The sequence below is a fragment of the Chionomys nivalis genome, chromosome 13 (assembly GCF_950005125.1).
Source record: "Chionomys nivalis chromosome 13, mChiNiv1.1, whole genome shotgun sequence".
NCBI lineage: Eukaryota > Metazoa > Chordata > Mammalia > Rodentia > Cricetidae > Chionomys > Chionomys nivalis.
The window spans coordinates 65,837,791-65,858,066 of NC_080098.1; the positions used below are offsets into that span (position 1 = coordinate 65,837,791).

General features: G+C 47.9%; 1 protein-coding gene across 3 annotated transcripts in view; it reads right to left on the reverse strand.

Moving 5' to 3' along the window:
* Nucleotides 1-20,276, reverse strand: part of Syk (spleen associated tyrosine kinase) — a 68,836-nt gene that overhangs the window by 38,887 nt on the left and 9,673 nt on the right. For 2 of the 3 annotated variants that reach the window (XM_057787955.1, XM_057787953.1), the window contains exons 2-3: nucleotides 5,777-6,233; nucleotides 4,429-4,589 (exon numbers count right to left, since the gene is read on the reverse strand). In XM_057787955.1, coding sequence (XP_057643938.1) covers nucleotides 4,429-4,589; nucleotides 5,777-6,190 — 575 coding nt within the window. In that variant the 5' untranslated portion in view covers nucleotides 6,191-6,233. Of the gene's footprint in view, nucleotides 1-4,428; nucleotides 4,590-5,776; nucleotides 6,234-16,434; nucleotides 16,493-20,276 lie in introns of those variants that run through there. The other variant, XM_057787954.1, reaches the window with a different exon arrangement.

Genomic DNA, 20,276 nt, shown 5'->3' on the forward strand with positions numbered 1-20,276 from the left:
AGAACCACGACCCAGCCCGGCATGTTCTATGCCCTCACACATCCCTCAGTAAAAGTCAGTGCTCTGTATATGTGGGCTCCATGTCCGTGGAGCCACCACTACAGACTGAAATATTTGCAGAGAAAATTCATGCCTGGACTGAACACGTGCAGATTTTTTTCTTGTCAGTGTTCTCTCATTCTAAAGACTTACTTTGTTCTAAATTTTATGTGTGTGATGTAGGCAGCAGTTGCCCATAGAAGCCAGAAGACAATGTCAGATCCTCTGTAACTGGAGTTAAAGGCAGTGGTGAGCTGCCCAAATTGGGTGTTGGAAACCAAACCCTGGTCCTCTGCCAGTGCTCTTAAGTCCTGTCTCTCTTGATCCACTATCCTTTTAACAAACGGTATGACAACCATTTGTGTGGCACTGGCATTGTATTAGGTATGTTTAGAGGTGACTCATGGTCCATGGAGAATTCTCATTCTGCCTTTGTGTGCAGAGATTCCGCAACTGTCTGGAAACAAAACCCGAGGCTACAGGTGACAGACTACAGGGTCTTCATGACTCAGCCCCACCTCCCCCTTGCTCAAACATTGTGTGTATGAGGGTAGACCCTTGCAGAACTGACTTCTGCAGTCCAGTGGCCATGACAGGGCCCGGAGCTCTGTTCCTTGTGTATGAAGACTCCACCTATGTTCATCTAGGAGGGATGGGTACACAGAGGGATTAGCAAGTGACAGAAGACACATTCTTTAGGAAAACATGAACAAAAAGAAAATCTGCCTGAAAAGGAAAGAGAGAAGGAGGAAGCCAACAGCTGCCTTAGACCCTTGGCTGTTCCAGGCAGTGCAGGAACTCCTTGGTGACATGCCCCTTCTGTAAGTGTAATCCAGTTTTGACTTTACAAATTCTACGCCCTGGATGTTCATTAAAAGTAAGGGACATTTTACAAGTGAACTGTAAGTGGGTTAGCTTTGGGTTATTCAATCAAGTTCAAGATCTCCTTAAACTTTGACTCACTGCCACTGGGGAAACAGGACAGATGCCTGCTACAGATTGGGAGTCAGGGCTGGTTTGCAAGAGTTCTCGGGAGCCTTTGACTCTGTTTCCCATAACATGTGAATACTTGTGTGGAAGAAGGAAGATGGAGCAAGGTTGGGGCAACCTGGGTTCACTGGGGCCCAGGAGTCCCAGTGGACGGTGTCCCACAGGCTACATGCCCTGTTCACACACCAGACAAAAGAAGAGAGCAAAAGACCCATGCCAGAAATAGCTGAGCTCATGAGGTTCCGTAGGAAGCACGAGACAGTCACCAAGTCGCAAGAATGCTGCCTTCTATTTCCTCTGTTTGAAGATCCCCTAGATTCCCTCATGAGGAGAATGGCCTGATGCTAAGGGTGGAGAAACCACACAGAGTCACAGAGAGGAAACTTGGTCCCATGCTGACCACACACACTGGGTTGTGAGCTCACATGCACCTTTATTTATTTCTCAATGCAGTGATGCAGAGCTAGGGATGTGGGTAAGTGGGCAGAGTATTTGCTTGGCATTCATGAAGCACTGGGTTCAGTCCTCAGTCCTGTAGAAACTAGGTATAATGGTGCACACTGGGAACTCTTAGTGGGGTTAGGCAGGGGACCATATGCTCAAGAACAGCCTGGATACACAGTAAATTCAAAGCCGGTCTGTGACCTTGGAGAGCCAGAGGGAGGAAGGGAGAGAGAGAGACAGAGACAGAGAGACAGAGTTTCGATTACTAAGACCAGACCTAGAGAATTCATCTTAGAGAAGATAGTCCCTTAGACTTGGATCCTATAACTGACCTGAAGGTGGGGTCTGAAGAAGGGTCCCACTTCTCCATGCATGACTATCACCCTACCTGACGTGAGGCCTTAGCTGAAGTTCCACGTATCCATCCATGGGCAAACCCTGCAGGTGGAGCAGTGGTAGTCTGGGAAAGAGTAGGGCTGGCTCTTTGGCAACGCAAGGTAGGGAGGGCAGTGTCTGAAAGGTTTGTGTCTACAGGGGACATTTAGGATAGACAAAAGACCCACTCCTGAAGGGATTTGAGCATGCTGTGGAAACACAGCCACCCAGGTAGGGCCCTGGCCTGTGAGGCCTCTGCATCTTTTGAGCTCTGATAGTAGTTGATAAGGACACACACAAGCTTTGAGAGTGCCCTGCATAAACTACAAGCCCAGTGTTGGAGTGGAATGCGGCATAAAGAGGCATGGGATGTCTGTGCAAATGACTGACAGACTGCTGGAGGACCTTCTGCCTTCTGCGTGGGCTTATATATGTCCCTGGGGGAAACACAGGAGTGCAGAACATGGGGCAATTTGTGGCCCCAGTACTTCCCCAAAGAGCTTGAGAACAATAGCTCTAGGCAGCAAGAGGGCAACAGCTTTCTGGGGGTCAGCATGTCTTCTGGGTGCTCAACATGGCACAATGCTGCCTGCTACCCTAGGGTATTTGTGCCAGAAACTATTGCTCAAAGATGCGACGCAGCCAGATCTCAGGGAAGTGCTGTGCTGTTAATCTACACAAGGGGAACCTGTCTTCCTCCTCCTCCAGCCTCGCTGTGATGCGGCTTCTGTCCCACAGAGCATCACATTCCCGCCACCAGGGTCTGTTGATCTTGCCTATTGATTTATTTCTTTAAGACATGGTTAAGATCATCTAAAAAACAACTTTCATTTTACTATTTTTTATGCCTATGAATGTTGCCAGCATGTATGTCTGTGCACCACACGCATGCCTAGTTCCTGCAGAGGCCAGAAGAAGGTGGTGAATCCCCTGGGACGGGAGTTACAGACAGTTGTGAGCCCCCACCTGGGTGCTGGGAATTGAACCCAGGTGTTTTGGAAGAGTAGTCAGTGATCTAAGTCATTGAGCCATCTCTTCAGCCGCTAAAAAAATTTTTTTTTTAACATCAGAAGAGGAAAATTCTTTAGCTAGATGCAAATACAGAGAAAACACCTGCGTTTCTAGGAAGACAGCCTGGGGCTGATCAATGTACCTGACCATAATGTGACATCATTGATTCAGGAAGGAATAGGGGTGGTTTTTTAGAACCCCAAAAGCCTCTGTGTGGGGACACTGAATGACACCAAACACTGGCATTGCCACAGTATCACCTTGGCAGGTGCATCTTTAGAAGAAAAGGCATACCCACACAAAGACGGCACCTTTCCTCTCTGGACCACAGACCCTGCCCAGCTGGACCGCTGCCCCAGGACCTTCTGAATTTTGACTCACAGAGACACACTGCAGATGCCTAGGCCAGGAATCCAGGATCCAAGTCTTCACACTACTGAGCTGGCCAGGCTGAAGCCCACAGACCCATTTCTGCTCAGACAACCACACCCACATTTGGTATGAGCTGCTCCCAGGGGTTTGCTCTTCTGTCTGCTTTAGCACACAGTTCCAAGCACAAACAGAAGTCCAAGATCCAGGGCAGATCTCCGTGAGCAAACTGTGCTGCCTGACTTTTGTTCTGTCACCACATGGTGTGCATCCTGCCTGCCATTGGAAGCAGAATCCGGGTTGAGCAACCCTATTCTGACAGCACTAAAAAGATCATGGGAAAAATTACCTTGGTGCTAGGGGCCTGGGACGATGGCTCAGTGGGTAAGGTGCTTATCACACAAGCATGGGGTCCCCAGCTGATCCTAAGAACCCATGTAAAAATCTGGGTGTGGCAGTGGGTGCCTTTAATTTCAGTCCTGGAGAGGGACAGACAGGAGGAGTCCTGGGGGCTGCTGGCCAGTCAACATCGACAAAGCAGCAAGCTCCAAGTTCAGTGAGGGACTGTTTCTCAAAATATGAGTCGGGAAGGGAGGGCCGGAAAACAAATTCATTGGGTAAATATGGTTGTCCCCAATCCCGAAGGCCTGAGTTCAATACTTGGAACCCATGTAAAGGTGTAAAGGAAGAATCGGCTCCATGGACGTTGTCCTTTGACCTCCACACACGCACTATGGCACATGTATTCCCCCCCACCAACATACACACACAACAACAACAACAATAATAATAATAATGAGATATTAAGATAAATAAGGTGGAAAGAAACTGATGATACCAATGTCCACCTCTGACCTCCACATGCATGCATACACACTTGCATTACACACTTACATGCATGAGCAGGTAAAGCTACACACACACAAGACATTTCATAAGCATAAAGTGTTTCTAAAGGTCAATGACTTTCTAGTGCAGGTTTGGGTAAGATCTCATGACATCTCTTTACATGATGTGCAAATATATCCTGTGTTCAAAACATCCCCAATCCAAAACACTTCTGGTTCAACCATGTTGGATAACAAACTCAACCCTCATGTGTGACGTTGTGCTTAAAGAAAACGGTGTTCAGCCACTCATGGGGAAGCTGTTACCACTAGGCGAGCAGCCCTGGCGGTAGGAGGTAGGAAGGATACTCACAGGAATTTTCCGTTGATCTTTGATCCTATGAGGACTGTCTGCTCTGACTCATCTCTGGAGATGTTGCCATGGAACCAGGGCATCTTCTCATGGGCAGTGGTGGCGATCAGCTTCTCCAGCTGGGGCTTCTGGCTGATGATGGCTTGTTCCAGAGCCTGGCCCTGCAGTGAACGGAGGGAGAGTGAGCCATCCGGGCACAGAGAAGATAGAACTGTGTCCTAGGTTCTGAGTAGCAAATCAGGACCATCCCTCACTCATCCTTCTCTTGTGCGCTGCCTAAAATAAGGGAACCAGTAGGACCTTGTAATATTACTTGCATGTCTTCAAGTGTATAAATAAAGGGATATGTTTTGGAATGAAGAGATGGGTCCTTGAAAAGCCAGAAAAAAATTGCATATGTAGGTCATATACTCCTGGAGTCAAAGAATGAATCCTCCAAAGACAGATATATATTCCAACTAGGTTCTGGGTGAAAACATTGTCATTTCCTAATAGGCAAGAAGCCTTGAGATGTGTGTGAGGTTGGGGAAAGTGCGGTAGCTCAGCAGGTGAAGACACTTGTTGCTGAGACTGACTGTCTGAGTTTGGTTCCTGGGACTCACCTGGTGGAAAGAGAGGCTGACCCCTGCAAGTTGTCTAACCTCCACATGCGTGTCATAGCACCTGTACCCTCCTCCCCTGTACACACACACACACACGTACACATATGTACACACGCATGCATGCACATGCGCATGTGTGCTAAAATAAATGGAACCAAAGAAAAATTTTTTTAAGAAGATTCATGTGAGGAAGGCATCTGTGGCTTTCTGTCTGTCAGGGTTCAGCTTTTTCCTCACTCCCATCCTGTCCCCCCCACACCTGCAGGAAATGTCATCAGAGGAATCACAGGTGAGCAGCCTGAAGGACATGGAAACAAGGTGAAAATAAAAAGAGTCGCCTTAAGAGCTGAGGGGACTGATTTCCTTATCTTTCCCAGCGAGAAAAAAAAATTACCTTCTTGGTAATGATTAGCCAGAGTTTGGTTACTGGCAAGTTAAAAAGAAAACAAGAGCGAATGAACAAACAGGACGGAATGAAAACTGAGCCTCCTCACATGTGGAGAAAGGAGGAGGACAGAGTGCAGAGGGAATGTGAAGATGAGGCTCTGACCACATGTACAGATGGAGTGGGAACAATGGCAGAGAGGGGCATGGCCATGCAGACATCTGGAACATAGCAGAAGCTGGAAAATCCACTCAAGCACCCTTACTGCCTCAGTTTCCAGGTAAAGGACGCAAAGGATTCTGGGTGATTCTGGGGCAGGGCTCCACGGTCTCAGGGAGCAGTGGCCACCAGCCAGACTCACCTGAAGGTTCCATGTCTGCTTCACATATTCCCGGATGAGGTTCTCCTTCAGGTCCTCAAAGGGTCCGGTCTTGGGTTGTACCCCCGGTGGCCGGTTGAAGGGCTTTTTGAGGAGGCAGATGAGGCCATCAGGTTCCTGGGAGTGGTAGTGGCAGAGGTCCGCAGGGCTGGCATGGGTCCTGCCGCCGGAGATGGCATAGGTGCCATTAAGTTCCCTCTCGATGGTGTAGTGGTGTGCCTTCCTGTTGTGTGCTACCGACAAGGCGAAACCACCCAAGTAATTGCGACTTTGGCGCAGCAGGTAGAGCCCATCGGTCATGCCTCCCTGGACCAGGTAGTCCTCAGCTTCTTCCCGGGTGATGTTGCCAAAAAAGTAGGGCAGGTGGTTAGCGCTGTCTGCCGCATTGCCTGCCATGTCTGCACCCCTTCAGAATTCCAGGAGGTATGGAGGGAAGTACCTGGGGATAACAGAGATGGGTTAGCCACAGTGAGGAACCCAAACAGTAAGGGGCACTGGCTAAGCCCACCAGAACCTACTCCACAGGGACATAAGCCTTTCTAGTTTAGAATGAGCACACTGCCCTATTCGGCGCGGGGGTTCTGTTACCTAATTTCCAGTTTCCCAGAATGCGCTGTGGTTAGTTAACCAAATCCATGACCTTTGACAAAGGTGACCCAATTCACCATGATATTTTTCTAGTGGAAAAAAAAAAGAATTCTAAAAAGATACAATGTGATGGTTTGAAAGAAAATGGTCCCCAAGGGGAGTGGCACTATTTGGAGGAGAAGCCTTGTTGGAGTAGGTGCGGCCTTGTTGGAGGAAGGGTGTCACTGCGGTGGCAGGCTTTGAGGTTTTTCCTCACACTTCACTCAGTGTGACAGTCAGTAGACTTCCCGTTGCCTGCAGAATGTAGGACTCAGCTCCAGCGCCATGTCTGCCTAAATACCATCATGCTCCCCGCCATAATAATAATGGACTGAACCTCTGAAACTGTAAGTGAGCCACTCTAATTAAATGTTTTCTTTATAAGAGTTGCCATGGACATGGTGTCTCTACACAGCAACACAAATCCAAAATAAGACAGACAGAAAAGAGAAGTGTATAGTAGTCTTTTGACACAGTGTTCAAGGCCACACACACCCTGAGTGTGGACAGTGGTACGTGGGACAGAATTAGCAAGGACTGCTGACATAATTCTGGGAGCTCACTGTTACTCCATCCGCTTTGACTAGCCTCTCCCTGTCCCCACCCCTGTCCCCACCATGATCCACAGCCTCAGGGAATCACCACTCCACATGGCAATGCAGCCTCCTTCCCTAGTAGGCAGCCCCTTTTGTTTTCAGTGGGAAGGAAAAAGGTTGGTATTGGCACTCTCCTTGCCAAGAAGTCGTCTTCATTTTGACCTGACTTCTGACACCGCAAGTAATGCATGTGTCGGCTAGAGGGAGGAAGCGCCATGCTGAAATGACAGCAGCTGCTCCCGGCCTGGCCTGGGCTCTAACCTGGAGCATGGATAGTGTCACCTGCCCCCACATGTATATCTCTCCAAGGCTGACACTCCTCATGCCCACTCGGGACCTCATTCCGGTCTCCATCCTCCTCTTAACCAGGCTACCATGCAAGTCTCATGGCTGGACACGAGTCTCGACTCTGCAAGCATTAACTTGTGCCTACCATGCCAGACTCACAAATTCAACTTTTTGTGTGGCATGTGGTATACGCTGCCTGCCATTCCAGTGTTCGGAAGAGGTAGCTGCAAGTTGGAAGACAGCCTGGACTACATAATGATTTTCAGCCTAGTTTGCACTACAGAGTGAGACTCACTAATAAATAAAATGTATAAGTAAATGTAACAGATCACAATAAAAAGACAGAACAAAGCAACTGTGCTAGTTAGTTTTAACTGTGACCTTGACACAACCTGGAAAGAGTTTCGGTTGAGGAAGTGTCTAGAACAGGCTGGGCCTTTGGGCAAGTATGGGGGGGTGGTACTGCTTGTTACTTAAAGTAGAAAGACTCATTCCAAATGTGGGTAGCAGCACTTCAGTCCTGGGCCCTGAACTGTCTGTGTGAAGAAAGCTAACTGAACGTAAGCAGCAAGTAGCTGGTGAGCAAGCATGGGTCCGCTCATTCTCTCTCTGCTCTTAATTGGGTGTGAAGCTTTAAGTTCCTGCCTCGACTTCCCCATGATGGTGAGCAGCAACCTGGAATTATAAGCCATATAAGCCCTTTCTCCCTAAACTTTTTTCTGTCAAAATATTATTTTATGGCAACAGAAATGAGACTGGGGTACTGTGGTGGTTTGAATAAAAGTGGACCCCATAGACCCATAGGGAGCAGCATTATTAGGAGGTGTGGCTTAGCTGTGGATTGTTGGATTAGCTGTGGCTTTGTTGGAGGAAGTGTGTCACTGCGGGCTGGGCTTTGAGGTCTCAGAACCTCAAGCCAGTTCACCTCCTGCTGCCTGCTGATCCTGATGTAGAACCCTCAGCTCCCTCTCCAGCACCGCGTCTGCCTTTCTGCTGCCATTCTTCCTGCCAGGACGATAACGGACTGAACCTCTGAAACAGTAAGCCAGGCCCAATTGAATGTTCTCCTTTATTTGAGTGGTCGTGGTCATGGTGTCTTTTCACAGCAATAGGAACCCAACTAAGACAGATATCAACCAAGCAAATTCCCAAAGGACCTCAAACAAAAACGAAGAGACTGAGCTTTTTACTTAGTCTTGGCCACAGCTGTGGCACCTTCATAATCCCCGCGCCTTGAAGAGTCACCATTACCTGACACATGTGCTCTTCCAGGTGCCACTGAACTCATCACACCGACTACTGTGGCTTTCATGTCCTGTCTGGACTCTCGTCCTCTGACTGCAGGGAGAGTCCACAATTCGAGATCATTTCAACACCCTCAACAGTATTGAGAACTCTCGTGTTCTTTCTCAGTTCAACACTACATTTTCTTAGTTTGACATTAACGAGTGTGTGAGGCCGCTATATAAAAGCATAAACTTGAGAAAGATTAAAGACCCCAGTCCTGACAAACCACCCCCTCGTTCCTCCTTAGTTCACCTCTGCCCAGAGTTAGCCTGTACTTACTTCTGTACACTCCTGTCTAGGTTGCTCTACAGCAGTGAGGTGTAGGGGAGCCTGTCAGAACACAGCAAATCTCTCACTCTCTTGGGGACTTTAGGAGGTAAGTTATACAGAAGGCTTTAGAACTAAAGGAACATGTGTGTACACATGCATGTTCATGTGGATGCTTGTGCACATGTGTAATAAGTAGGCCAGAGGTCAACATTGGGGTTGTTTTTGAATCATTCATCACCTCATTCTTTTCAAAACAGGCCTCTCGCTGAACCTGGAACTTGTCAGACAGGCTAGACTGGGTGGCCAGCAAGCCCCAGAATCCTCCTGTCTCTGTCTCTGTGCCATCAAGCATGGCTGTTCTGCAGGGGTTCTGACCATTCAGCTTAAGCCTGTGCTTGCAAGGCAAGCACCTTACTGACTGAGCTGGCACCCAGACTGAGGAGATGGTTTTTAACATGAAGTAATATTTTGGGATTTCCTTGGCTGTTTGTCTCCCCTCCTCCATTTCAATTGTCTCTATGGTCCATCATCACAGGGTAAGATCCCTTTAACACATTAGCAGGGCTGGTTGGGAGGGGCTTGAAAGGGACTGCCCTATCCCCAGGCCTGGGGCAGCTCTTGGTGTTTGGTGGAGGGTTATAAAAATAAATACATTAATACTTGATGATTAATGGACATCCAGCCTTACTAGTGAGTCCCTAACTGTGTGTTAGTTGACCCAAGCTCTTTTTGGATACCCACGAAATAGCTTGACCCTCCCAGATCCACTCACCCTGACCCTGTATTTTGAGGGCCCATCATATTTCTCCCCACTCTAATGAAAGTGACAGCCACTGCAACAGCCAGTCAAGACAGCGCTAAAGGCCTTCAGGAGCCTTCCTTCTCTCCCTTCCTCTATAGCTTATGCCCAGAGTCATGAAAGACTTTGCTCTCCAAGAAGGGGCACACACTGGGGCAGAGTTGTCCTAATCTTCACTGATGTGGCCAAGAGGTGAAGGATCTAAAGGGAGGTTCACTGAGCCAGTTTCTAGGGTTCATCTAGCAGCAGATTTCACAAAGAGAATCTCGAGCCACTTGTGCTCCTCACCCACTCCCATCACTGCCTGGGGTGTCCGCCACCTCTGAGTCTTACCTGGTTCTCCCCATTGAGCCTCATTCTTAGTCCATTTCCTTCTTGGTAAACACAGTGCACTCAAGATGGCTATAACCACAGCACATCCTAAACCTTCCCCCACCTACAAGGCCCTCCTCGACCCGACTCCAGTCCACCCAGCTGTGTTCCACACATGGCTTCTATGCCTCACATGCCAGACGCATAATGTCTGGGTTACAGCATTTTCCCTAGTGACTTTTCTCCTTTCCAGGCTTGTGGTCTAAGTTCCTGCCATCCCCTCAGATGTTCTGATGATCTGATTTTTAGGTGTCTGTCTTTGCCTGCCATTGCTCCCTGCCAACACATTCTCATTGAAATTCATCTAAGTGTATTTCTCTTAAATACAGCTTCCACCCTTCCTTTATGCAAAAATGTAAGCTTCAAAGGTCTGGGCAGTTTAGCCAGCTTGATCAAGGTTTACCAGATGGCCACAAAACATGTGCTTAGTGTGAATGTGCCCCTCTTTCATTTTGGAGATTTTACTGCTAGTTTCCTAAATGAAAATGTTTAAAGTCCAAGTTGTCTGAGTCCAGAGGACCCTGAAGCCCAACACATCAGCTGGCCAGAGGCTCAGCCCTGTGCTTGTGTTGATGCAGCTCACTCCTGTCCTGCATGAGCTCACAGCTTCTTGTGGGAAGGAACCTTCTGTCACATGCTCCATGCTTCAAGCAGGAAATGCCGTCTCATCAGATGCCCTGCCTCTTCTCCTCAGCCCTGCTCTTCATGATACTCCTAGGACACCATGCCTGCTGCTCCCTAATTCCTCAGGGGCCTGCCCGCAGGGGATGTCCTGCCAGTGCATTCTTCCTACTCGCCAGTATTTCCAAAGTGCCCATGTTTCCCTAATTCTCCCACATGGCTTCATGTTGGACAAGCCCCTTTCAAATGCCCCACTGACTTCCATGCTGCTTTTTTGATCTCCTTGGTCTGGGCCAGAGGTTCACAAACACAGCCGTGGATGGCCCCAGCTGTCTATCATCTGCCTGGGGCTTTTGGAGAATGAGCAGTTTCTCTTCCACATGTGGTCATGAGGGCCTTCCTGCCCTCTATTTACATATGAAGGCAGCTGCATTAGCAAACTATAACACCCATTAATTTCTCCAGAGCATTTTACAGTTTCATCTCAGAGCTGCTCAGCCCGCACAGTCTTGATGGAGGGGCTGGACGAGTCTTTGGTATGTGTGCTTAATGGTAGTAGGGGCTTCTCTTCCACCTGAGCTGATTTAGCAGCATCCTGTCGCCCACACACTGGGTGCCTAGAGCAGTTCATTTCCCAATCATGCAAACCAAAAGCCACCTTCAGGCATCACCAGGTCTTCTCTGGGGCATAGGTGCCCTTGACTGGAAACCACTAACTTGGTTGCTGTGTCATGACCACAAATCTTATATGGCCTGTCTTTGTCTTTGGTTTCACTAATACATTAAATAACTAAACATTCCCTTATCTAGTTGATGATCATTCTCAACAATGAGCAGACATTGTGGAAATTCCTCCTAAAGGGGAAACATAAACAACATTTTCCTCTTCTTCATGAGGGCCCAAAGAATTTTGAGTTCACCAAAATTCACCGTAGAGGACCAATGAGTTCATTAGGCTTAGTTACAGAAATGGGTGAGGGTTTTATGGACAGGAGCATGGATGACTGCACTAGAAGATCAGTACCCAGCAAAGACAATGGCTTCACCCACGACTATATAGTTAGAATATCTAGTCTCTAGTCTTCCCCAACCTATATGCTCCAGCCCCTGCCTGAGATCCCACACCATGTAGCTAGGACACAATTGCATACAAATGACAAAAAGGAGTGTCTATAGTCTCACCTGCGGGTTCAATGACCCCCATTACCCCTCCTTCTCCTCCGAGGTTGGGTCATGGTTCCCAGATTGGCTCCTGATGCAAGCTGAAACAGCTTATCTGAAGAGGAGGAGGCCTAGAAGGCCACTTACACATGATGCCCTCCAAACCTAGATAGCAGCAAGGATGGGATGCAGAACAGAGCGAAAGCAAGCTCCGCGGGTGTCCCTCCTGGTCCTGCATGACCCTGACACCCGTGCACCTCAGCAGTTCTCCTGTGGCCATGGAAGACACAGTGTCTCATTAACCCTGGAGCTTCCTGACTTGGCTTGCCTGGCTGGCTAGGGAGCTCCAGAGATCTGTCTATTTTTCTCTGCTTCCCTAGCCCTGGGATTACAATGCCTGTCACACCCGCCTTTTACATGGGAGCTGAAAAGGTGAATTCATGTCCCCAGGCTGGCAGCACAAGCCCTTGACTAACTGACAGACTTCTGAACTTCCTTTCCCATTAGACAATCACACGCCAATTCTCCAGTCCCAGGACTAAGGTGGACTGTGTGACCTTTGTCCTTTCATAGGCATCTGTGTAATGATATCTTATCAACATCAACATTTCCATAGAGACTGAGCAATGGCTGTACCCGTCCTGGCAGGTACAGTGTTTCTGATAGCCACTGAGCTAACTAAGCGATCACATTTCTCAGGGTGGTCACAGGCAGCTCCTTAGATCCCGGAAAGCATGTATGAAAAAAATCAGACTGCAGAAGCAGCCAGTACCAGGAAAATATCTGAATTAACAAACACCTGGGCAGTGAGTAAGGCTTTAGGTCTGGGTTCCACAGTCAGGAGAAGGCTTTCCAGTACCCAGAATTTGAGAGAGGAGGAAAACGCACACAAAGAAAATCATTGTAAATGGAGACAGCTCATTCATTTCCCAACCACCCAGACCCAACAGAAACTATATTAATTACAACAGTTTGGCCAATAGCTTAGGCATATTGCTAGCTATCTCTTATATCTTAAATTAACTGATTCCTATCATTTTATATTTTACCACGAGGTTTATGGTTTGTTACCTCTTGCTTCTTGAGCAGCTACACGGCATCTGTCTTCTTTGGCAGCTACATGACTGTTTCAAGTTCCTGCTTAAGTACCCACCCTGACTCCTCTCAAGACAGACTGTGACCTGGAAGTGTAAACCAAACAAACCTTTTCCTCCTGCAAGCTGTTTTTGGCCAGAGTGTTTTTTTTTTTTTTTTTTTCATAGAAAAAGAATGAAATCACTTAGTGCATATCCACAAATAACAGCAAAGGTACCATGAATGACTGGGGTTGCAAATACATTTTAGTGAATAAAGTGCCTGTGTGTGCATGTGTGCGTACATGTATGCACGTGTGTGCGCACGCGTGTGCGCATGCACGTGTGTGTGTGTGGACTCACCAAAGGTCAGCTGTAGCTGTTGTTCCTCAGATTCTATCCATCTCGTTTTCTGGGACAGGTGCTCTTACTGGCTTAGACTTTTCCAGACAGGCTAGACTGGTCAGTCAGCCACAGGGATCTACCTGTTCCTACCTCCCCAGAGAAGTGTGAGCCACCACACCTGCTGCTATTGGCGTTGTCTTTTTATGAGTGTGCTGGTGTCCCCGTCACTTGGCCACAAGAGCCCCTGGTGTAATGTGGACTGTGGCTGGAAAAACTTCACCCAAGGGTAACTTCTGCCCAATCTGGGCTACACAGAGAAACAAAATCAGGAAGATGCAAATACAGGCTTATGACACTTGAAACCACATGGCCACCCTGAGGCAAAACAGTCCCACTGAGTGTACCTGGGAAATTTCCTTGCAGCTTTAAGTTGAGTAAGTTAAGTGCCAGAACTTCATTAAATAAGAAAAACTTCCTCCAGGGGTTAGGGTAATTTTCATAAAAAAGAGGAATGAACCCAGCCTAGAGGGAGAGTCAGTCTCGCTAGGCTAGTCAGGCTGGTTAGTGAACGAGAAATAACAAAGGAAAAGGAGGTGCCACAGGCCCACCCCACAGCACCAGGCTCTGCAGCTAACTGCCCACGACTCCTCTGCCCGGAGCTGTGAGCATTCACATGGCTTCTCTGTGGGATCTTACCATGCAGAAAACACATGGGCACAGGCTGGGGCCTGAGCAGGAGAAAATGGACCCCAGAAGATGCTGGGCCTGGACTGCTCAGGCCAGCTGCTATGGCTTCATTGGCAGTTAGAGGCTTATCCTCTAGGATGCTACCCTGTGGGGGTCTGTCCCCCCAGCCTTCCTGTACCCTGCCTGGATGTCACCATGCCCAGACACCTAGCCTCTCAAGGAGGAGCCACACCTCTCAGAGGAGCCCGCCCCCCCCCCCCCGTTCTGTTCTGGCAGAAAGCATAGGAATCTTCTCAGAATGCAGAGGCCTACACTTCAGAGAGAGGATGCACACACAGCCAAGGCTGGCCTGCAGAACGTCCACCACCGTTCAGAAATAGAGACAATAAAATGAAAGCCCAGAGTGGTGTGAGGCAGCTTCATAGCAGAGAACCCCAGAAACACGCCTGACAAAGGCTGACATCTCGGCAGGCCCATGGTCACTCTCAGAGTCCACAGGCAAGTTCCCTAAGCTGGTCTGCATGCCCACCTTGACGCCGTTAGCACAAGTCCCAAAGGATACCTGTGGTTCACAGACTATTAACTGTTTGCTTACAAACAAGCAGCCAGCCCACCTTATTAACCAGCACTTAATATGTGTACATACTCGTGTACATGGGGGTGTGCATATGTGTAGAAGCCGGAGAGTGATCCCAGGGTTGTCCCTGGGGGTCATCCACCTTGTATTTTGAGCCCTAGGATTCTGCCTTTCTCCACACTTCCTCGGCACTCTAACTACCCAGTGCCAGCCATTCAGCTTTTTAAAATCTGAGAGCTGGGGACTGAATTCAGGTCTCTGTTCTTGCTCAACAAGCGCCTTACCAACTAAGCCATCTCCCCAGCCTCTGGTGCACTTAATTTTCTAATCTAAATTGCAGCCCCGCGGGATCAACCCATTGAACGGATACCACAAGCTCATCAGCAAGTGCTGTGCCGAGAGAACACGCATGTGCTTGTTTCCCTGACAACATGAAGGGAGAAGAAAGTTCTGGAATAAAAGGTGCCATAGCCAGGACTACGTATACCCTGGTTCTTGAGTATACGTTTTGCACCTCATGGCAACTGGCTGACAGGACCTGCAGATGACAGACACTCCTGGAACAAGGAAGAGAGTGCTCTCAGGCGGAGCCAGATCCACACACGCTTTTGAATAGTGAAGACTCAGCAAGGAGGCCAAAGAAAGGGAAATTGGTACAAATGTCTCTCTTGGAGATTTTTAAACAGAAAACTTGTAAACTTCTGTTAGAATCCAGCATTTTCCTTCTTAACTTGACATTGCGAGAGAGGGAAGCAGGTAGACCATATTCCCCCTGGACTGGCCAGGCAGGTAGGGCAAATGAACAGCCCTTGGCACAGCAGAGAAACCAACCATCCAAGTCCTTCCCCACTTGCATGGAAGCAACATCATTAGTCCCAGTGCCTTACTGTAAAATGAAGGTAGAGACAGGAGAAATCCCTGAAGCTCGTGGGCCAGGAAGACTATATACACAGCACTGAACAACAGAGAGGCTGGCGTCCACTCGGGGTTGTGTTCTGACATCCATGCACCGTGGCATGTGTGTGTTGGTATACACACACACAGATACACACAGATACACAATTTATATATATATATATATGCACACATATATACATATATCTACTATATGCACATATATACATTCACCTCTCTCACACACATATACACATACACCATACATATAGGCATATACATGTCCACATATATACATACTACATAACTCACACACAAAATACCTATCAGACATTTCATGATAAAAATGTCTTCTAGCTTTCACTGCCACCATCTTAGGGCAAAGTAACCAGGACAGGTGAACAGCCAAGTTAGAGTATTCCCTTGGTTCCCACCTCAAGCCCCAAGAAGCCCTATCCCAGACAACCCCAGCTAGGAGGCCAGGGTGGAGGCCACAGTGGACACTGTGACCAGCAGGGGCCATTTCTGTTTAGGACGTGGGGGCTTGGCTGAAGCCGTTGGAGTCTAGGCACTATTTTTACTTCCCCATCTGCCACCTCATAAAAACAATCTACACAGGCCTTCAAGGCCTCTACAGGAGCCAAGTAACCTAAGTTAGATACAAAGAACACGCGATACTTGCTTAAGGAAACCCAGGTTTTTCTGAAGTTCATGACTATAAAATATTCCAGGAAATTATGATGGACTCCTGAGATTTCATGACTGTATCTAAATACACAAATTACCCCCGAAGCTCAAAGAAAGTGGCGAAGGTTTTGTGTACAGGGGAGAAATACAGTTTTGTCACATGAGAATTACAGTTAATTGTCAAGTCCTTCAAAGCTTAAGATGAACGAACATAGTCAGGGTATGGTGTTGTCAGGGAAGCGCGCGCGCACACACACACACACACACACACACTCCGATACTGATGTGCCCTCCCATGCCAGTCCATGGCACAGAGCCCTGGGGTCACACTGTTGATCGCTGCAGATCTGACTTACCTTCCTGGACTCACAGAAGGCCTGGGCTCCCAGGCTGCAGGCGGCATGGAGTGTGGACCGCACCAAGCTGGAAGGCTTGAAAACGGGGATGGCTGTAATGGAGAAAGAACAGGCCGAGGAGAACAGTGGAGGTTTCCTGCTGTTGACTGGTGTCTGTAACTAGGGAAGTGGCTTTTCCTCAAAGTGTCAGTAGCAAGACGAGACAGAAAGCAGAAGTGAGAGGCCCCAGGACAGGCTGTTTGTTAATTTCATAGTCAAAATGAAGTTCGACTCGGAAGGCAGGGACCCGTACAAACACCCGCCAGCCAGGAGGGTCAGCGGACACGCAGTCCCCGGTCAGGGTGGGCGCTCGGTTTCCCACACTTTCCCCACACATCCTGGTTAAAGCCATGTCCCAAATTTAGGGTATATCAAATTTTTGTCCCTCTTTTTTCTTATTATAAACCATGTTTGATGATTTAATAATTCTGTTGATAATTTTGAGGGCTCGAAGAGGGTTTTGTTAATTTTTGTCTACAGTTTCCTATTTCTGGTTATAAAGTTTTCGCCATTATAGTTTAGGATTAATTTACTAGAATTCTCCAGAGCACCCTTGCCCAAGATTACAGGCAACTGACTTGACACACTTCTTTTATCTGTTGTATCATCACGGCGTGGGTGTGCCGCTCAAAGGTATGTTGGAAGGTTGGTCAGGGTGTGGCAGGACCTGTAAGAAGTGGGGTCTGGTCTGAGAGGCCACTGGGTCACCATCCTTGGGAAAGATTAACGGCTATCGAGGGGACTAAGTTAAGTCTCAGTGGACTGGGTTAGTCCCTTTGACAGTAGATAGTTGTAAAGCAAGGTCACTTCACCAGCTTGGTCCCACTCACACCGGTACCCCACCATGTTCTTCTGCCACTTGGTGTCACCTGCCAGGATGGCATGACTGAGGCGCTCACCTGAAGAGGCTGCCGGAACGTGGGTTTTTAATGCCCTAAACTGTTAGCCAAATTAAATTCCTTTTCTTTACAAGGTACTTCGTCTCGGAAATTCTGTTATAGCCATGGACTTAGATTCAGGAAGTTTCCCCTAGCACTACTCTGGACAGCATTCTTAAAATGTTGGTAACCTGTTTTCAGTTTTTTAAAAAAGTATTATTTTGTGTATGAACACTTTTCCTCCATATTGTATGTGTAGCGCACGTGTGTAGGAAAAGTATTCACCTGGCTTTTTGAATTTAAACTTAACAGATTCTCTAAGCAAGTATTTTACCTTGGTAAATATTCCACGTGAGTCTGTGAGCAATGCATTCTTCTGTTGTAAGACGAAGCATCTCACAGATACCAGGTGGATGAACAGTGTTGCTCTGGTCTCTTCATTACTATCGATTTTCTATTTGATCTATCTACTATAGAAAGGAGAAAATCGAAACTGCAAATCATAATATTGGCATCTTCTCTTTATGTCTTTGACCTTGTTAGGGTTTACCTTATGCATGTTGATGCCCTGTTGATCTGTGCGTGTAGGTTGAGGGTTGCTATGTCTCCTTCTCTTATTGCCTTGAAGCCTTGACCCCTGTTCACTGCAGAGGTTTTTGCCCTGTAAGGGATTCAGTGAACGAGGAGAGCTCTGAAAGGAGGAATCCACTTGAGAACTCTCATCTGGGTGTGGCTCTGATGATGTGTTTTGTCTTGGAGAGTTTGGGTGCTTTCCAAACTTACTGCTCGCTCCCTCCCTGGCCTCTTTCTCAGATCTTCCCTGTGGGAACCGAGTGAGGTGTGTGTGTTAACTACAGCTTTTTTTTTTACTGTCTTTACCTTCTGGTGTTTTGATAGCAGGGACTTGCTGCTATTAGGGGTATATTTATCCCAGCACTGAGCAATCTTCAGAGAAAGTGTAAACAAACCAACCCAAAGTCCACCTCGAACCGCAGCCTTTATCAGGCTCTCATACGCTGACCTGCTTGTCCTCTGCTCTGATCCCTCTACAGAAGCAGGCAATGAGGGAAGACCCTCTTCCAGAGCCTGACATCGCTTTGTAAACCAGCCAGCCCTGGGCCTGCTCGGCTCTGCCTCCTCTTACCCTCTGAAGGAAGCACAGGCAGGCTCTGCTCTGCTGCCCTTCATGTCCTCTGGACTCACCCCTGTGATGTTTCTCCACGGGGTCCTCCAAGGCACAGAGTACCTCTTGTTCTGAGGGATCTGTGAGCACAGATGGCCTTCCTGTGATAGTCTGGGTTTGATGTCCTGCTACATCCATGATTCATTTCAAAGATGAGCCCACTGGGAGTCTACGTAGTTACTCAAAGGAAATCAAAGGTGAGAAGCCACAGGATAAACTAACAACAGATGGAGAATGTTTGCCCAAGCATGGTTCTGGGTCGAGAGCACTACACAGATAGCCAAAGAAGGTAGCTGACCAAAGTCTTAAACCGCAGTTGTCTGTGAGGGGAAAGAGGGGCATGAATAGAAAGGCACTGGGGACCAACTGACTGAGGTTGTATGTGGAGGGGTAAAGACCAGAAAATAAATAGTAGGCATTGTCCTAAGCAACAAATAGGACAGATGTTGAGTCTGCAGGGAACCCATGCACGGAGGCAAGAGCTTGAGAAAAAGGATGCGGAACTTAAAAAATTCTAAAAGGCAAAGAAGATCCAAAGTAAATAACACTGATGTCCCCAAATACAGAATTAAATAAGAAGGCAGAACTCATGTTTTAGTTAGATGTACATTTTTAGAAACAAAAGAGGCCTCATCCCTAGGGGAAAAGAAATGTCTTAGCTCCAAAACTAAAGGAAAAGTAAATCACCTGACCTCAGCTGAACATAGAACCCATCTTCTACTTCTGGGCATGCGTCTCGGGGATTTGAAATCAGAATGTGGAAAAAACAGTAGCAAGTTTGTTGTTCACTGAAATACTACTCACAATAGCCAGGAGGCAGAACCAGCCTAGGGACCGGCCCACCAGTGGATGAGAGGATAAAGCAAGATGGTCAGCATAGACCATCAGTACTGTGGAGGAATGAAAAGGAAGTGAACTCTGCCATTTGTAACAACAAATACATGGACCTTGAGGACATGAAATGAGTCAGGCATAGAGAAACAAGGCACATTATCACTTAGATGCCATGCAATTCCTTCCTCAGAACTGAGATGCTCCCCTCCACCCGAGGGGAAGGGAGGAGAGGCTCAGAAACTCAAGGGAAGGAAAGCTGAGGAAAGGACACTCCTTTTGGGAGCTGCCAACAAGCTGGGCAGGGGTCAGAAATGCAGCCTTGGTGAGCTTTTAGGTGAAAGTGGCTGCCTTTGAGTCACCTGTGCTCCTATTGGCCACCCCCATCCTGCTCCTGGGGTGCAAATCAACTCACTAACTCACCAAGCTAGACAAGTCTCTGGCACCAGCTGTGAGGGATTCTCTAGATTAGGTTAAGGGGAGAGACCCATCCTTACTACCGGCAGTACCTGTCCATGGGCTGGGGTCCTAGACTGAATAAAAAGGAGAAAGCAGGCTGAGGGCCAGCATCTGTTGCTCCCTGATTCTTGAATGAAGATGCACTGTGGCCTAAAGCTCCTGCTACCAAGTCCTCCCTGCCATGATGGACTGGATCCTTAAATTGTGAGCCAGAATAAACCCTTCCCTTTTCAAGTTGCATTTTTTTTTGGGGGGGGGGGGTGTTTTTGTCACAGCACTGAGAAAAATAACCAATACACCTTTTCAGTTAAAATCCCTCCATAAGGAATCCTTTAGACACATGGGTCTTGTGAGAGGCTCATTATGGAAGCTGTGCTAGGAGTTGTCACCAGAGCCCTGAGATGGCTGTGGGGGGTGGGGCAGCCCAGGCAGCTGCATTTCCTGATGCCAGG